Here is a 16,647-nt window from a genome sequence, read left to right on the forward strand (position 1 = left end):
GGTTAAGTGTTGGGCTGCTAACCAGTAGGTTGGTGGTTCAAACCCACCAGCCGCTCTGCAGGAGCGCAAGGAGGCTGCCTGTGTCCGTGAAGGCTGACAGTCTTGGTGTCAATGTGAGTCAGATTCACCTCAATGGAGGTGAGTTTGGGATGGGTTGTCCAGGTTGGAAACCGCCTACTCCTGGTGAGCAGCTTTGTGCTTAACTCACTGCGCTACCAGAGCATCGCGCAGCAGCCAAGCAGCACACATGCCTCCGTTGAGAAGCAGGTGGTGACTGCACATGCGGGGCGCAGGGCCCCAATGAGTCACTAGTGTGCTGCATGGACACACCTTTTACCGGTGATGGATGACAAGCCCCCCCACTCCCCCACGGTCCCCCCTGCTCACTGGGCTCCTGCTGCTCGGCGTCCATCTTGACCTTCAGCAACATCCGAAGCCGCGACACCTCCTGCCGTTTCAGCTCGTCCAGCTTGGTGCGGACGTTGTGACTGACGAAGTCCAGCTCCCGGCTCAGCTTCCCGCTCTGCCCGGGGACAGAGGCGGCACTGGTCAAGTTGGGGGGCCGGATGCTGACCTCACCCTGGCTCTGCCCTTCTGGAACTTTCTGCAAGCTTTCTGATACCCAGGTCTGGGTCCGCCTGCCTTCTTCCCCAGCCCCTGACCCCCAGGTGGTTTTCCTGACTCTGGTGGTTACATAAGCTTTGCCAGCTTGCTGTGGGGTGGAGTCTAGCCTGTCAATCAGGTCGCAGCTCCATGACTGCATTTTGGAGGCACTAAGGAGCTTAGTACCTCGCTGGAGGCGGGATACACGCTGAGCCCCTGGGAGACATTGCAGCTGACAAGACACATGGAGCTACACTAGTGCCCTGAGCTGGAGGAGCCACGTGGAGACCCACACCTGCTTTGAGATGCTTCCACTGCCACTGGATCCACAAGACTTTCCACCCACTGGCCTGTGATCTTCCTGCATCCAGCATCATTGTATGTGTTGTGTGAGTCTGAAGAGCAATTTATAGATTGGTATTGGGGCATATGAGCTAATTTTGGAATTATGGACTTCACCTGGACGGGGCTGGGATGTTTCCTCAATATTCAATTGCTCTTGTATGTAAACCTCTTTCTTATACACATGCGTGTCTATGAATTTGTCTCTCTAGTCTACCCAGACTGACATCCTCACCAAGCTGGTACTTTTTACTAACTCGGTACAGTATCCTCTCACGGTGGAGGTTCAGGGTCTGGGGTTCAAATCCCGGTGTAGGCAGCACACCCACTTCTAGCTCTGGATCTCAGAATAAGGCTGGCAATTCACTGCCACCTTGGGCAGCGCCAGGCCAGGTACAAGAGGGCTAATTCCTACCACGACCCCGCAGGAGTGACACAGAAACTAAGGCAAGAGGACCCAGCTCAGAGCACTCCAGGCTGGGTGGGTCTCATTAACCCGCCACTGCCTCACGCATTGCTTGGCAGATGTTAAGATCTTGGGCAGGCTGGCCTCGGTCCCCCAGGCTGGGAAGTAGGAGGGGCTGCTTTAAGGTTCTCAAGTCTGGTGGGAAGAGTCCAGGGGCGGGGCCTGGCATGCTGGGGCGGAGCCTGAGAGGGGCAGGGGTACCTTGAAAGGGTGGAGTAAGGAGAGCCTCAGCTGATTTGTGATAAGGGAGCAGAGGCGGGACTTGGAAGAACAGAGGGGGCATGGCGCAAGAGGCCTTGGGCTTGTGGAACTCAAGGGTGGAGCCTAGCAAGGGGCAAGGGTGGGGGTGAGGGGCGTGGGGATGGGGAGGGGCATCTGCCTACGCACACAGCCATAGGAGGAGCCTGAGAGAACTCCAGGATTGGGGTCCAGCCTGGCAGATGGAACGCGCTGGGCCCAGATGGAGAAGAACCCTAGGGATGTAGGATGGTGTGGAGGTGGGGGGACCCCCCCTTGACTATCACTATAACAGGCCACAGGAGCTGCTGTACTGTCCAGGGAGGGTGGTGGAGGGTGGGGTAGGGGTTCTGCAAGCTGGATAGGGAATGGCTTTGGACCGAGACAGCCCTGGAGTGAGACTTCAGGGTCAATGGGGAGATGGGAGGGAGGCAGATACAGTCGCCAGGGCCTGAGTCCTCTGTCCTGCCTCTAAGTCTCCCCTCCTTTGGGGGACTTCACATGAGCGTCGGTGGCAATGGGAGTACGGACACTTGATGCTCAAGTCTACATTTAACTGAGAAATTTAAGCAACAGGACACTTAATGCTACCAGCTCTATTTCTTAACTCAGAAGATCCTAGCCCGAACTCTTGAGAGGCCATTTTACAGCCAGGAAAACTGAGGCACAGAAAGGTTCAAGTCAACTGCCCCTGGTGGCATTGCCAGCAAGGAACAGGAGCCGACACCTGACTGTACAGGTCCCTGTTTACCACAGTCTCCAGCCCCAAGGCTTCTCCCAGCCAGTGTGACCCCCAAGAAATGACTGCCTCTCCCCAGAAGCCTCCTGGGACAGAGCAAGCTAGCATGGCTGGATACCGTGGACCTGGTAGGAGGTCCAGAGTTCTTCCAGCCTCTGCCCTCCCGCCTGCACCCCACCCAGCCTCTGGACCCACCTTGATGTCCTCGGCATTGGCGGCCTGCAGCTTCTCCCGGAAGTGCCCATCGGTCTCAAGCACGTTGATGACCTCTTGGAGGTACCGGTGGTAATACAAGCCTGTGTCCTAAGGTGACAAGGGCACACATAGATAGCAGCCCCAGCTCTGCCCCCCTTCCCCACTCCCGGCCTTCCCGCAAGCAATGTCAGCCCTGTTCCCAGGTGGTGGCCACTGAGGGTCCCACTGTGCTATGTGATGCCAGGCAGGTTGGCTAGCCCTCGGGGTCCATGACGGCCACCCACTTTCTTTCCAAGGTGTCACAAACCAAACCCGCTGCCCCTCTTAGGGCAGAGTAGAACTGCTCCGGGTGGTGGTGGTGGTGGTGGTGGTGTGTGTGTGTGTGTGTGTCTCAGAGACTGTAAATCATTACGCAAGCGTATGGCTGAATCTCTGTAGAAGAGATGAAATGAAAACCACAAAAGCCAAGCCTACACACCCCCTCAACTCCCTCCACCCCACCCTGCAGCACACAAACCCCAAACCAAAATCCATTGCCCGAGAGCAGGCTGGAACATGTTCGGTGGTGGGGGTGGGGGTATTATTTTCTGTAAGGGGCTTGGCTGCTGGGCAAAAGGTTAGTGGTTCCTGCCCCCCATCCTTGAAGAAAGATGTGGTGGGCCTCCTCCTGACTGTAGCCTGGGAAACCCTCTGGGGAAGTCCAATAGGCTGCTCTAAGTCAGAGTGGACCCAACATCAGTAGGATTATTGCTATAAGAAGACTTAACGGCATCGGGGTGAGGGGCCTGGCCCATCACCCAAAGGTTAGCAGTTGGCACAAACCCACCGAGTCGTACTGAGTTCTACTGGGTCACTTGGGTTTGTTCTGAGTGGAAATAAATTTGATGGCACTGATGCCTCTACTGGTTGTAGGTTAAAGTCTATCAACAAACGAAAAACCAAACCCACTCCCACGGAAGCCCTTTTCAACGCATAGTGGCCCCATAGGGCAGAGACATTATGAGTCAGAATGAACTCAATGGGCAGGGAGTTTGGGGTTTTTTTTCTCCTTCCAGTTCATGTTGCCCTTGAGTGTTTGCAAGAATTCAGAGCAGAGAACTCCCGCGCTCCATGGGAACCTGTCCTATGTGACCTGTTGTCTGTACCTTGGGAGGCTTGGAGGGACAATGCCTAAATGCTTAGCTGCCGGCCAAAAGATTGATGGTTTAAACACTCCCCCTGTCCCCGCTTCCCCTACCTCCCACCCCGCAGCTCCTCTTAATAAAGACCTGGCCATCTGCGACCTATAAAGAGGATGGTGACATACCCTTGTGAGTTTTGTTCTGCCCTGTGGGGTTCACTAGTTCACCCAATGGCGCTGGGCAACACAGGACACCCCAAACCAAGGGGGAGTCGTGGGATGATTCAGACCAAAGATCAGGGTATTGGATCTTGAAACCCCAACCGCCCTGAGTCGAAGATTCCATAGGGGTTTTTAATAAACCTGTGTGGAAATGCACAAACGCCTTTCACGTGATCCTTCGTAATCAATGATTGCGCAATCACCTCCGACAAGCTCCACCCGGGTCAAGAACACCTCCTGCTGACTAACATCGCCTGTCGCTGCTTCTGGGAACTGTAGTTCTTTTTTTTTTTTTTTTCATATTCTTTTGGGATGGAAGCGGGGGGCTGGGCCGGGCAGGGGGTGGGGTGGTTGAACTTAAAAGACTTTTCACTGGGGGAAAAAAAATCTGACCAGTGTCCACAGTAGGGGACATGGAGCTAGGTCCCCTCCCCAGTTCAGCACCACTGTCCTGTCAACTCCCGCAGTCTCCTATGAATGACTGCCAAAGTCCACGCCGCATCAGTCAGTCCCTGGGACCGGAAGTCGTCCCGACGGATCCAGGACCCACCACCCCAGCCCAGGGGCCACGGGGGTCCGCGGGAATTGTAGGACCACATCAGACACCTGGCTGGAGAGCAGGGCAGGGCCACTCACGGGGCTCTCAGTCGCGGGGCCGTCCTCCTTCTTGGGCACCCCCCGCTCCAGGGGCACGGCCAGGGCAGTGCGCAGCAGCAGGAGCAGCAGCGGCGGTAGGAGGGCAGCGCGGGGCCCCGCGGGAGGCATAGCGGCGTGGTCTGCAAGGCAGTGCTGGTGAAATCGTGGAATCACCCAAGCTTCCTCCTTCCCAAGACGCAGGCAGGGCTGTGAACCCCCAGCGCCGCCAGCCCCCCAGGACTCAGGATTCCGGAACCCTAGTCAGTCTTATCTTGCTTGGACCCAGGAGTCTAGGGATTCAGCACCCCAGTTTCTGGGACCTAAGACCTCCCCCCTCCCCCCACTCCATCTCTCCAAGATCCAAGAGTCCAAGCACCTAGCCTCCTCTCTTCCCAGAAGTTCGGGCGCTCAGCCACCCTCCCCCAGGACCCAGCTTTCCAGGGCTCTAGGTCCTCTGCCTCCCACGGTCCCAGGACCCAGGAGTCCGGATGCCCAGACCCCTCACCTCTCACGCACCGCAGAGGGCGTTTTCGCCGGCTAGGACCTCCGGTGCGTTCTGGGCAATTTCCCCTCTAAGCCACGCCCGCTTTCCCTGCAAGCACCGCCCCTAGATGCTGATTGGTCCAGGCCGGAGCCAGGCTTCGGGCCTGTTCCTCCACTCCTGCAGCCTCACCTCTCGCCGAAGTAGCTCGCCTTTCCTCGGAAGTTGTGCCTTCTCTTTCTCGGAAGTCCGGCTTCTCCGGCGCCACATCGTCTGTCGGTTGAGGGGCAACAGAGGGAGCGCGACGACGCTTGAACTACAACTCCCTGCAGGCCTGGAGAGAAATGAGCCAACCTCGGAGGACATTTTTGCCCCCTTGCTTCATGGGAGTTGTAGTTTCCGCATGCCTAACGTAGACCTCCGAAGCAATTGCACAACCCACATTTATAAGTTGTTCCACGTGAAAGCGAGACTGCTGTGGGGCCGCTCTTAGAGCCCTTTAAGGAATATCCGCACTCTGTTCCAATTCGGAACGTCTGTAGTAGGGTTGCCTGGCTACTTCAATGCCGTGGTGGGGGGCGGTGATTGTTGCTTGTGGGAGGTGGAGCCTGGAGGTCGGAAAGCGAGGGTCTGGGCAAGTCACAGTGAGAATCTCCTTCTCCCTCTGACCCCTCTGGTCTTCCCCTGCCTAGATACCGTAGATTAGATCTTCCTTTCTCAAAAAGAAGGTCTGGTTAGTTTCAAGATAGGCCACTGAGGCAATTCAGGGAGGCATGAATGTGAGCAGTTGAGAAAGCATCTTCAGGATCCCAGGCAGGTGGGTGCTGGGGTCTAGAGGGTCTTGGGGGTCAGGGGTTTGGAGGCCAGAGGCCAGAGTCCCCGTGCTTGGGCCTTTGAGAGTCAGAGATTGGACTACGGGATGAGAGAGAATTCAGTACTTTAAGATGAGCAGGAACGGGCCACCAGGACTCCTCGTAGTGATAAAAGGTAGAACTGGGTTTCTGGGTCCCTAACAGGATTGGTTGTCTGAGTCCAGGAGGAGGAGGAGGAGGCCTGGAGGGACAGCTGTTAAATGCTTGATGCTAAATGGGAAGGTCCGCGGTTCACCAGCCACCACGCTCGGCGCAGAAAGATGTGGCAGTCTGCTCCCTATGAGACAGTTCTGCTCAGTCCTATGAGTCGCTACAAAGCTCCATAGCCATGGACTTCATGAGCTCAAGAGGCCTAAGCCTTAGGATGAGGGGCTGGAAAGTAGACTACATGGGTGTTGGGCTGGAATTCTGACTAATGCTTGCTTCTCCAGAATGTCTTGGGAGAACCATATCTGGAAAAAAGAGTGAGTGGGGAATGGGATAGGAGGGGTGGGGGGATGGAAATGCATGATGATCCCAGACCCTCAGCTCTTGGTTGCGATGTTGCATATCATCGAGCTGACAGGAAGGGGGTTTGGGGGCTAGACTCCTGAAGGATGGGTGTTTGGTGTGGGGGACGGGACTGGACGCTTGGATGCAACATGTCTGGAATTGCTGACCCCTGAATTCTAGATGGTTCTACGAACTGACAGAACAGGGCAACCCCGGAGGTTCCATATCGTGTGTGACCTCACACATGTTCAGAACCCTAAGTTGAGCCCCGGGGACGGTGGGAGAGAAAGGTTCTTGGGCAAGCGAGATGTCCTGCTTACTGTCACCACGAGGGTCCCTCTCTCTCCAGGGCCTTTGGTGATGAGCTCGCCATCATGAGGATGCAGAAACTGGAGCAGCAGGTACTGTGGCCCAAGGAACCAGCCTGGACTCTTCCATCACCCTCCCCTCCCCCCAACTCTACAGTGAAAACAGTAAGAATCTGGAAGGCTAAGCAAATTCTGGTGATGAGCCTCAAACGTTAAGAAATACAGGTTCCTTAGGGTTTGGGGTCTGAGGAAGGAGAGATGGGGACCGTCTCTTGGGTTGGTGGGAGAAGCCTTCCACCAATGCAGGCCTCCCCTTGCCCCAGGCCCCACTACATCCCAGCTTTCCCTTCCCTTCTGGTTTTGACGCCTATCCCGCCCCTTTCCCGCCTCCCACCCCCACCCCTCCCGGGGCTAACCCCTGCAGTGGCGAATAATTGAGAAGAAGCAACGACGGAAGCGCCAAGAACACCTCATGGTTCAGGCCAATCCGGACGCTTTTCTGCAGCACCGGCGACCGAGAAGGCAGGATAAGCTGCGCATCCCCAGTGAAAATGGTGACTGGAAGGACTAGAGGGAGGGGCCTGCAGGCTGGGGGCAGGGCCTGTATTCATGCGGGGGCGCGGCCTGCCGGTGCACTGTGGGCGGAGTCAAATAGAAGCCTAAGGGGCCGTTTAAGGGCGGGACCAGCCAAAGCGGGGCGGGGTCACCAGCTTTCGGGGGCGGAGCGCGCCGAGCAGAAGGTTGGGATTGGGCTCCGCAGAGCTGGGGGCCCATGAGAACCGGCGTGGTTCCTGGGGCGGGGCCCGGTCGAGCCGGGGCGTGGCCTGCAGGGGTGCGGTGGCCCCCTTTGAATGCGCTTAACAGCTTATGTAAGGCCTGGTGGCGAGCTGGGTTAAGCTTTTGGTTGCAAACCACTAGGTCAGCAGTTCTAACCCACCCACTGCTCCTTGAGAGAAAGATGAGACGTTCTGCTCCAGTAAAGAGATTTACAGTCTCAGAAACTGACAGAGACAATTCTACTCTGGTTCTAAAAGGTCCTTAGGAATAGAAATGCACTCAAAGTGAGTTTTGAGAAGGCAAGACCTGATAGAGGGCTGGAGGCGGGGAGTCCTAGTAATTTGGCGTATGGGATCCTGAAGAGCGCATATAAGCTGCTCAGGCGATTGCTTATGAAGCTAGCCTACCACAATTTTCCAGCAAAGACTGGGCTGGTTTGAGCCTTCAGATGAATTCTGGGGTCTGGGGGTGTGCTAGGGGGTGATGTTGGGTGATGAATGCAATAAGGAACAAGGCCTGGGAGTCTAGTGAGAGAGCTGTTTTCATTGGCTGATGACCAGAATTTGTGGCCGGTTTTAATGCGCCTGTCCGCCTGCCCTCCCAGGCCCCGGGGGGGACCCCTCACTTCAGGAGAATGTTACAGAGGCACCTCTGAGCTCTGGGGACCAGAGTGCCCTGAGCACCAGCACCAGGAGCTGCGGTGGAGACAGCAGTGGAAAGGAGAACCTGGTGGACCTGGCCGAAACAGGTAATACGGAGCCCTGGGAAACTGCTAAGATCCGCCCTCCCACTGGAACCCTAGAATCTGCAGGGGTCTGCGGGAGTCAGTGATCCAGCAGATCACCCTTCCTCACACAGGCCACTGCTGCCCAACCCCCAGCCCTGCCCTCCCTCAGTGCCACTGGGGAATCCAGGGCCTGAACTTCCTCCATCTCCACTGCCCAAGAATCCGGGTCTCCAGCCCCTCTTTTCCCGTCTACTCCAAGGGAACCATCCCTCCACTCCACCGTCTTCTCCCGATTCGATTCCTAGACAGTTCAGATCTGCCACTGGAAGAAGACTCCTTGGAAACCTTGCTCCCCCCTCCGACTCCCCCTCCTCCGTTAAAAGAGCCTCTGAGGACTAGACGCAGGGGTTGGTCCACCTGCCAAGAACCTGGTAATTTGGGGGGAGGGGTATTGGGGTGAAATCGAATCCCCTGGTACTGCCCCAAATCCTCATCCCACTATGCCACACCCTTTCTTTTCGGGAGGGCAGTTTGATTGCGATGCGATTCATAATATGGTACCATTCCACTCACGTCAAGTTTAAAATCCATTGGCATTCAGGATGAAGGTTCCTGATTGGTACTAATGGTTGACACTAGTATCCTAGTGATTGTAACCAAGCGATCGATCTATTGCCCTTGGGAGAACCCACCCAGCCGAGAAATAACAGACCTGCCTGTGATTTGCTTCTGAGAAGATTCCCCCCCCAGAAAAGCCACCTTTGAAACATATAACCAAAAAAAAAAAACCCTTTCACTGCCATGTCTACTCATAGTGACCCTACAAGACAGGGTAGGCTTATCCCTGTGAGTTTCCGGGAATAGAGAGCCCCATCTCTCTCCTGGGGAGTGGCTGGTGGTTTTGAACCGCTGACCCTTGCAGTTAGCAGTCCAACGAGTAACCACTCCAGGGCTCCTTTTGAAACATGTGCAGTCTCCTGAATCACATCAGGAATTCCCGTGAATGGGTTCCACGTGGAGCAGACTAACCACAAGGTGCGTAGTTGGAATGCACCCGCAGACCAGCAGGAGAAAGACGAGGCTTTTGGCTCCCGTGCAGATGACAGCATTGAAAACCCACAGGGGCAGTTCTACTCTGTCCTATCGGGCTGTCCTGAGTGAGCATTGACTTAGGTGTGCTTTGCTTCTAAACTCACAAATTAACCACAAAATCAAAAATAGGTTTGAGTTCGGTCACAGGTTCATGCAGCCCGCGCCGTCATCAATTCTAGAACATTTCCATCAACCCCCAAAAGGAGTCCCACTCTTCCACTTCCCCGGGTCTCAAGAAATTCTCCCCCTACAGATTTGCCCGTGCTAGACATTTATTCTAAACGAAGCCGTACAGTATGTGGTTTTTGTTTGTGTTTGGTGTCTGTGTGACTGACCTCAGTAAAGCTTTCAGGCCAAAAGCCACTTCAAGGACAGCATTGAAAATGTGCAAAGGTGAATGCACCACACAGACCCCCCCACAAAAAAAACCCTACATAGCCAGCACCCCCAGTCATCTTTCAATGAGCGTGGATCATTGCTTCATTCCAAGGGAAGGCTGGGGCGGAACCTGGTAGTCCTGCCAGTGGGCGTGATTTCCCTACGCTGTGGGTAGGTTCAGACATAGAGTATCGAATCCTCTCTATTTAGCAATATTCCTTTTTATTCTTATGCCATGGCCAACCATATCAATGACATCAAAATCCACTACCATGGAGGCGATCCTAGCAATCCCCATAGAGGGTGTCCGAGGCTGTCAATCTCCACAGGGGCAGACAGCCTCAACTTTCTCCATCGGAGTGGGCTTGTACCACTAACCTTTCGGTTAGCGGTCTGATGCTTATTCGACAGCGCCACCGGGGCTGCTTTACCCGAACTTACTGCCATCGATTCAGTTCCGGCCCGGAGCCACCCTGTAGGGCAGCGGTTCTCAACCTACGGGTCGTGACCCCGTGGGAGGGTGTCGCACGACCCTTTCACAGGGGTCCACCTCCTAAGACCATCGGAAAACACGCAAATATTTCACACTATATAATTACATATTGTTTGTGATTCATCAGGATGCTTTAATTCTGTTCAATTTGTAACCACGCAAATACATCCTGCCTATCAGATAGTTACACGCGATTCATAACAGTAGCAATATGACAGTGATGAAGTAGCAATGGAAATAGTTGTATGGCTGGGGAGTCACCACCACATGAGGAACTGTCTGAAAGGGTCGCGGCATGAGGACGGTTGAGGACCTCTGCTCCGCAGGGCAAGAGAGAATTGCCCCGGTGGGTTTCTGTGAGAAGCAGCTGATGGTTTCGAACTGCGAACCTAGCAATGGCATAACCACTATGCCACCAGAGCTCCTTATCAGTAATAGGCTTCTTAACTGTTAGACCAAATGTACCCTTGAGCCTGACGGTCTCAGTTCTCCTGCGGGGCCTGGGAAAGGGAAACCTGAATGTCCCTGTATCCTCAGAGGACTCCTCACCTGGAGGAGAGACCCCCGAGAAAAGCGAGGAAGAGGCGAATCTGGAAGGTGAGTACGATGAAGAAGGGTGGGGGTGGGAGGTGGGTGTGTGCAAAGAGGCCATCTTCAGCCAGCACTGGTGACCTAGTCTCATCTCTGGAGACATCCTGAGCTTAACCCCCGCCTTGTTCCACCCTCAGGGGACAATGCTGTAGACGATAAATCCCAAGATGGCGAAAATGAAGACCTGTTGTGTAGTCTCGGGCTACCGGAGCTGACTAGCGACCAGCAACTTGAAGGTTTTGCTTCCTACAAGGTGGGAGAAAGTGTTGCCAGTGGGGGACCACTTGACTCACTGCCTTGACACTCGGCCATCCAGTGGAGGCCCACTCATAGTGGCCGTATAGGACAGGGTATAACCGCCCTTGTGGGTTTCCGAGACATTAACTCTTTACAGGAATAGAAAGCCCCATCTTTCTCCCTCACAGAGGCTGGTGGTTTCGAACTGGGAACCTTGCGGTTAGCAGCCCAACGCGAAAACCACTACGCCACCAGGGTTCTTAACGTCTTGACTAATGGGCAGGAAATAGGGGTGGGGAGAGGGCGGAACCCTGAACAGGGTTGGCCGATCAGTGGCTGGTAATCCTGGGGCTGTGGTCGTCCCTCAACGTGGACCGTGGTGCGTGGTATCAGGGAGAAGACCTGTACTTGTACGTTAAGGATGTGAAGGCCACGGAGCCGGACCTCCTAGGAGAAATGCAGGAGATGCCCCAGGTCCCAGAAGGCGAGGATGACAGCGGAAGCAAGGACGCGAACCTGGAGCTCCTGCCACTCCGGGCCCCCGGGCCCCGGCTGGGCGAAGACCTGGAGGCCTACATGCTGCGGCCGGCGATGCGGGGCCACACGGTTCAATGCCGCATCAGCCGGAACAAGACCGGTGTTAACAAGGGAATGTTTCCCTTCTACTATCTCTACCTGGAGGCAGACGACGGCAGGAAGGTGCGGTGAGCCGCGCGAGCAAGCCTCCCCTCCCAGGGACAAATCGGTCACAAGAGTCCATCTTTGTTGGGCTGTCTTTTCGGGTGCTGTCAGTGGGTTACAAAAGTCCTAGCGCCCCCAGGTGTAAAAGTAGACGTGCCCCCTAAAGTTTACTAGGCTGACACCCGTAGAGAGAGCTGGTTGCTAGATCTCCTCTCCATTGAAGTTGCTCATGAGTACCAAGTTGGTGGGATCGACCCTACAGCCAGTCTCATAAAGAAGCCTTGCCCCCCCCCCCCTAGATATGGGACGGTCCTCTCAGGGTCTCAAACCCCACTCCTTACAGACCCTCTGCTGGTGCAGGCTGGACCAATGTTGGCCCAAGACCCGCCCCTTATAAGAACCCCGCCCAGTCCCAGCATAAATCCCACCCCTCAGCGACCAAGCTGCATCACTCATTGGTGGCTTTCTATTCCAGGCCACGCCCCCTCTGTCTCAATTTTTCCAAGGGTAGCAATGCCTCTCCCCAAAGCCAGACAATGCCCGCCTTGGCCACACCTCCCCTCTTCTTGAGTCGCACTTAGATAATCGTAGTTGGGAGTCATTTCCCCTCTCCCAGAGTGCCTTCTCTTCTCAGGGTACCCTATCTCCAAGAAAGGAGCTTTTGGGGTACTTCAAGTCAGGATTTTTTTTTTTTACTTTCACATATTTCTATCAAAAACCCTGCTTGCCTCATTGCTGTGAGTGAAGTTTTCCTCCATTCCTTATAGCCAAACCTTGCCTATCACAACCAGGTTTGGCTCCATCGGGGGTCTCAGCCTTGAGCTCTGACCCATAATGAGAAAAGGTGAGGTGATACTAAGCAAGGGCTACTAAGTTCTTAAGAAACCAGCCAACTACTTCCTTCAGTAAGGTTTCTGCTTCTTCTGTCACGGGCATATGGGTTTTCTTGCTTTTCAGCCTCTAACTTGATCCTGATGCTAGATATCAGTGCTAATGGGCCGTTCCTCCTATCCACAGCACTTCCTTTTAGCGGGGCGGAAGAGAAGGAGGAGCAAAACTTCGAATTACCTCATCTCGATGGACCCCGTGGACCTGTCTCGTGGTGGGCACAATTTTGTGGGCAAAGTCAGGTGGGCAGAGTCCTGATGTGCGTGCAAACGGGTGGCAGGGCAAAGGATACAAGTGGACTACACTTCCCAAGAGGCCACGGAGCAGAAGTTCCACCTACTCTGGAACCATTTCTCCTAAAGCATCATGGGTTTTGTAGTTCATCACATCACATACTTCCACACCCCACACACATACACACCCCAGACAGCTGGGGGTTAGAAATCCTTTGGAAGAATGGCTGGCATTTAAGACATTTGACATCGTGAGAGGGGTGGGGTTGAAACTCCCTCCTCCCTGTGGGAGAATTGACCTGAGGCGTGTGAATTCTAGAGCAGTGGTTCTCAGTTTGTGGGTCGCGACCCATTAAGGTAACCAGATTTTAACATTGGTAAAGCAGGACACTATTGATAAAACTCATATCCTGGCGAAATAGCCACATGGCAGCTGAAAACTGTATACCCTAGCTTGTCGTGCATTCTTTCCAAAAATCGGGACATTTTTAAACGCCCTGGGACGTGGGAAAAATTGTTAAAAATCGGTATGTGTGGTCACCTTAAAAATGACCCTTTCACAGGGGTCACCTGATTCATCACAGTAGCAAAATGACAGTGAAGAAGTAGCAGCGAAAATAATTTTATGGTTGGGGAGGTTATCACAACATGAGTTCTTGGCATTAGGAAGGTTGAGAACCACTGTTCTAGAGGATCCTTAAGGGCCCAGATTAAAATTCAAGGCCCTTGAGTCAATTCTGACTCAGAGTGACCCTATAGGACAGAGCAGCACTGCTCCTTTGGGTTTCTGAGGCTGTAAATCTTTATAGGGACAGAAAGCCTCATCTTTCCCTCTCAGAGCTGCTGGTTGGTTTGAACTGCTGACCTTACAGTTAGCAGCCCAATTATGTCACCAAGGCACCTTTAAAAAGGCCCAGAAAAGTAAATAAAACAAACAAACATGGTGCAATGAAGATCGAAGGGCCTGGGATACTACTTCCTGGGGTAACAAGCTATAGCAGGGAGGACTGAAAGGATAGGGGAGGTAACTCAAGATAGGAAGAACTGTGCACAGTCTGAGGTTTCTGTAGTGTTTAAGAGCGGAGACTTGAAAGTATAGTCAATCGGTAGTATCTCCACTTCTTTGATTCCTGGCAAAGAACTTCACCCTATCGAGCCTGTTTCTCCTCTGATTGAGGGGAATTGACCTTAGAGAGTAGGTAGGAAGCATTCATGAAAGTTGAGACGGGACATTCAAATCGTGCAGCCAAATGGTAACAATCCGTGTTACTTTCTTTCTTTTTATTTATTTATTTACTTTGATGGGGTTCCATTCCCCTTGTGGAGCAGATCCAATATCTTGGGCACTAAATTTATCATCTTCAACAAAGGCATCAACCCTGACCGGAAGAGTTTCGTCCAGGATACTGCCCAGATCAGGGAGGAGCTGGGGGCCGTGTGTTACGTGAGTGTTGGGGCTGATTGAACAGAGACTGGCTTTAGGGGGTGAGGGGGGAAAGTCAAACCAATTGCAGCCTAATGTCCCCAGGAGACCAACATCTTGGGATTCCGGGGACCCAGGAAAATGACTGTGATCATCCCAGGACTTGACACTGAGAACCAGAGAATGACGGTCCAGCCACGGAATGTGAGTCCCTCAATCTCCGGATCAAGGTCGGAGGGGGGACATTGGGTTGCAGGACCCATGCCAATCGCGATTCAGACTCAACTTGACCCTGGAGAGGGCGGAGTAGAATTGCTTCATAACGTTTTCCGAGGCTGGAAATCATTATGATGATGTAGGTGTAGAGAGCCTCATCTTTCTCCCAGGGAGCTGCCACCCTCAAATTCTACATTCCTAGGGGTAACAGTGGGTTGGTGGTAGGTCAACAACCCTTCCCTTTTTAGGTACAGGAGTCGCTACCGAATCGTCTCCAGAGGGGAGACAGAGAGGGGCTGATCCTGTTGCCAAATAAAGCCCCGTCGTGGAGCGAAGAGAAAGGCACCTACGTGCTCAATTTTCACGGTCGCGTCAATCGGGCCTCGGTCAAAAACTTCCAGATTGTACACCCTGATGACTGTGAGCTCCTAGGAACCCGCTTCCCAACACGAGGGGGCGTGAGCGGGAACTACTTCTCCCATCAACACTTGGGGGGTTCACAAGGCAGGCTAGCCTGCACGCTGTTGCACGGCCTTCTGGGTATTGTAGTTTACTGGGGCCTTGAGTTCGGGTGCCTATACTAGGGACAAGATGTAGCAGTAGGAGAGAGCTTATTTTCCGATTTCCCTCCTCCCACCCGCCACACTCCCCAGCGAATTACCTGGTGCTTCAGTTCGGCCGCGTGGCCACAGACTTGTTCACCATGGACTTCAGTTTCCCGCTTTGCCCACTCCAAGCCTTTGGCATCTGCTTGTCCAGCTTCGATGGCAAGCTGGCGTGTGAGTAACACAATAAAATCCTTTCCCTGCACTAGCTTCTAGGCCTGCTCATTTGGGGAAGCTCCCCTCTCCCACATGCCTACATTTGCACCATACTGATAATACCCAACATTACTAATAATTAACAGATCTTACATGTGGTGCAGCAGCGCCGGCCGTGGGAGTGGGGGGTTTAGGGAAGGGAAAAAACTCAACAGCTATGAAGAAAGGCTTATCGACTCACAAGCCGGACATCGGTAGAAAAGTGACTTTCAGCTTAAAGACAAAAGGAACGTGAAGCAAATGGACTTGGAGTCTTGTGACAAGTTCACTTCAAACAATAAACACACACACATGAAAAGCGGAGGGTCGTGTGGGAAGGGGGAACCAATTACAAGGATCTACATATAACCTCCTCCCTGATGGGTGGACAACAGGAAAGCAGATGAAGGGAGACGTCGGACAGTGTAAGATATGACAAAATAATAATTTATAAATTATCAAGGTTTCATGAGGGGGGGAGTGGGGAGGGAGAGGAATATGAGCTGATACCAAGGGCTTAAGTGGGAAGCAAATGTTTTGAGAATGATGAGGGCTACAAATGTCCAAATGTGCTTGACACAGTGGATGGATGTATGGATTGTGATGAGTTGTGTGAGCCCTCGATAAAATGAGTTAAAAGAAAAAAAAGAAAATACTGTCCTGAGATCATCTTAAACCAAAAACATGGCCTAAAGTCTTCATAAAATCGAACTATTTAGCCTAACAAGGGGGAAAAAAACAACCACCCACCGCATGGAATTGTTTCCAATTCATGACCCTGTAGGACAGGGTAGAACTGCCCCTGTGAATTTCCAAGACTGTAATTTTTGACGGGAGTAGAAAACCTCATCTTTCTCCACTGATGGGTTCGAACTGCGGACCTTGCAGGAAGCAGCCCAATGTACAACGGCTTAGCCCCTAGGGGAAAAAGAGGGGACTTTTACTCTGGTAAAGAGTTACAGTCTGGGAAAAACCCACAACAGCATTTGCAACACGTCCGATAGGGTCACTGGGAGTCTGAATGGTCTCAAGGGCAGGGAGTTTGGTTTTGATACAACAGCCAGTGGGGAGAGTCCAGAGCTTTTTGGTGCAGAAGCTATGTCGAAAAGGGTGCTACTCCTTATACAAATGTGCAGAATGTCTTGTGTCAGGGAGCGTTGGTATAAATTCTCAGTTAACAAGTTAACATTTTGCAACACTGTGAAGCGAAGGAAAAACTACAAAGCCCACCACCCCTTCTTTCAAAGAGTCTCCAGGCTAGGCAAGAGGCTGCCTAGAGGCATGATGGGAAATGTAGTTTTGTTGGGTGCTCTGCCGAGAGGTTGGCCGACACGCTTATTTCCGGGCCCAGGAGTGCGACTTTTGCGAGTACAGAGACAGAAGGAATGTGATGGCCCG

General features: G+C 53.3%; 2 protein-coding genes across 5 annotated transcripts in view; one reads left to right on the forward strand and one right to left on the reverse strand.

The window, feature by feature from the left end:
* The window catches only part of NUCB1 (nucleobindin 1), a 25,246-nt gene extending 20,024 nt beyond the window's left edge, over positions 1–5,222 (reverse strand). Inside the window, exons 1-4 of one of the 3 annotated variants that reach the window (XM_075537940.1) lie at positions 5,077–5,222; positions 4,531–4,700; positions 2,583–2,690; positions 388–523 (exon numbers count right to left, since the gene is read on the reverse strand). In XM_075537940.1, the coding sequence (XP_075394055.1) occupies positions 388–523; positions 2,583–2,690; positions 4,531–4,689 (403 nt within the window). In that variant the 5' untranslated portion in view covers positions 4,690–4,700; positions 5,077–5,222. Of the gene's footprint in view, positions 1–387; positions 524–2,582; positions 2,691–4,530; positions 4,701–5,065 lie in introns of all 3 variants that reach the window. The other 2 variants (XM_075537941.1, XM_075537939.1) reach the window with 2 other exon arrangements.
* Positions 5,190–15,252, forward strand: TULP2 (TUB like protein 2). Of its 2 annotated transcripts, XM_075537938.1 has the most exons (14): positions 5,190–5,858; positions 6,345–6,377; positions 6,755–6,806; positions 7,138–7,267; positions 8,095–8,238; positions 8,523–8,648; positions 10,718–10,777; positions 10,909–11,024; positions 11,402–11,707; positions 12,707–12,819; positions 14,140–14,254; positions 14,339–14,437; positions 14,698–14,869; positions 15,103–15,252. In XM_075537938.1, exons 2-14 carry the CDS (start codon positions 6,346–6,348, stop codon positions 15,234–15,236), a joined length of 1,599 nt encoding a protein of 532 aa, XP_075394053.1. In that variant the 5' UTR covers positions 5,190–5,858; position 6,345; the 3' UTR covers positions 15,237–15,252. The 2 variants fall into 2 exon arrangements, with proteins under 2 accessions (XP_075394053.1, XP_075394052.1); XM_075537937.1 differs by having other exon boundaries at positions 5,195–5,858; positions 14,698–15,252.
* The last annotated feature ends 1,395 nt before the right edge of the window (positions 15,253–16,647 follow it).

Source organism: Tenrec ecaudatus, chromosome 18 (genome assembly GCF_050624435.1).
Source record: "Tenrec ecaudatus isolate mTenEca1 chromosome 18, mTenEca1.hap1, whole genome shotgun sequence".
NCBI classification, from domain to species: domain Eukaryota; kingdom Metazoa; phylum Chordata; class Mammalia; order Afrosoricida; family Tenrecidae; genus Tenrec; species Tenrec ecaudatus.

Coding starts and splice junctions, on each gene's coding strand:
- TULP2 (XM_075537937.1), top strand. CDS start 6,346: ATGTCTTGGGAGAACCATATCTGGAAAAAAGA. Junction 6,807..7,137: donor TGCAGAAACTGGAGCAGCAG/GTACTGTGGCCC, acceptor TAACCCCTGCAG/TGGCGAATAATTGAGAAGAA. Junction 10,778..10,908: donor GGAAGAGGCGAATCTGGAAG/GTGAGTACGATG, acceptor TTCCACCCTCAG/GGGACAATGCTGTAGACGAT.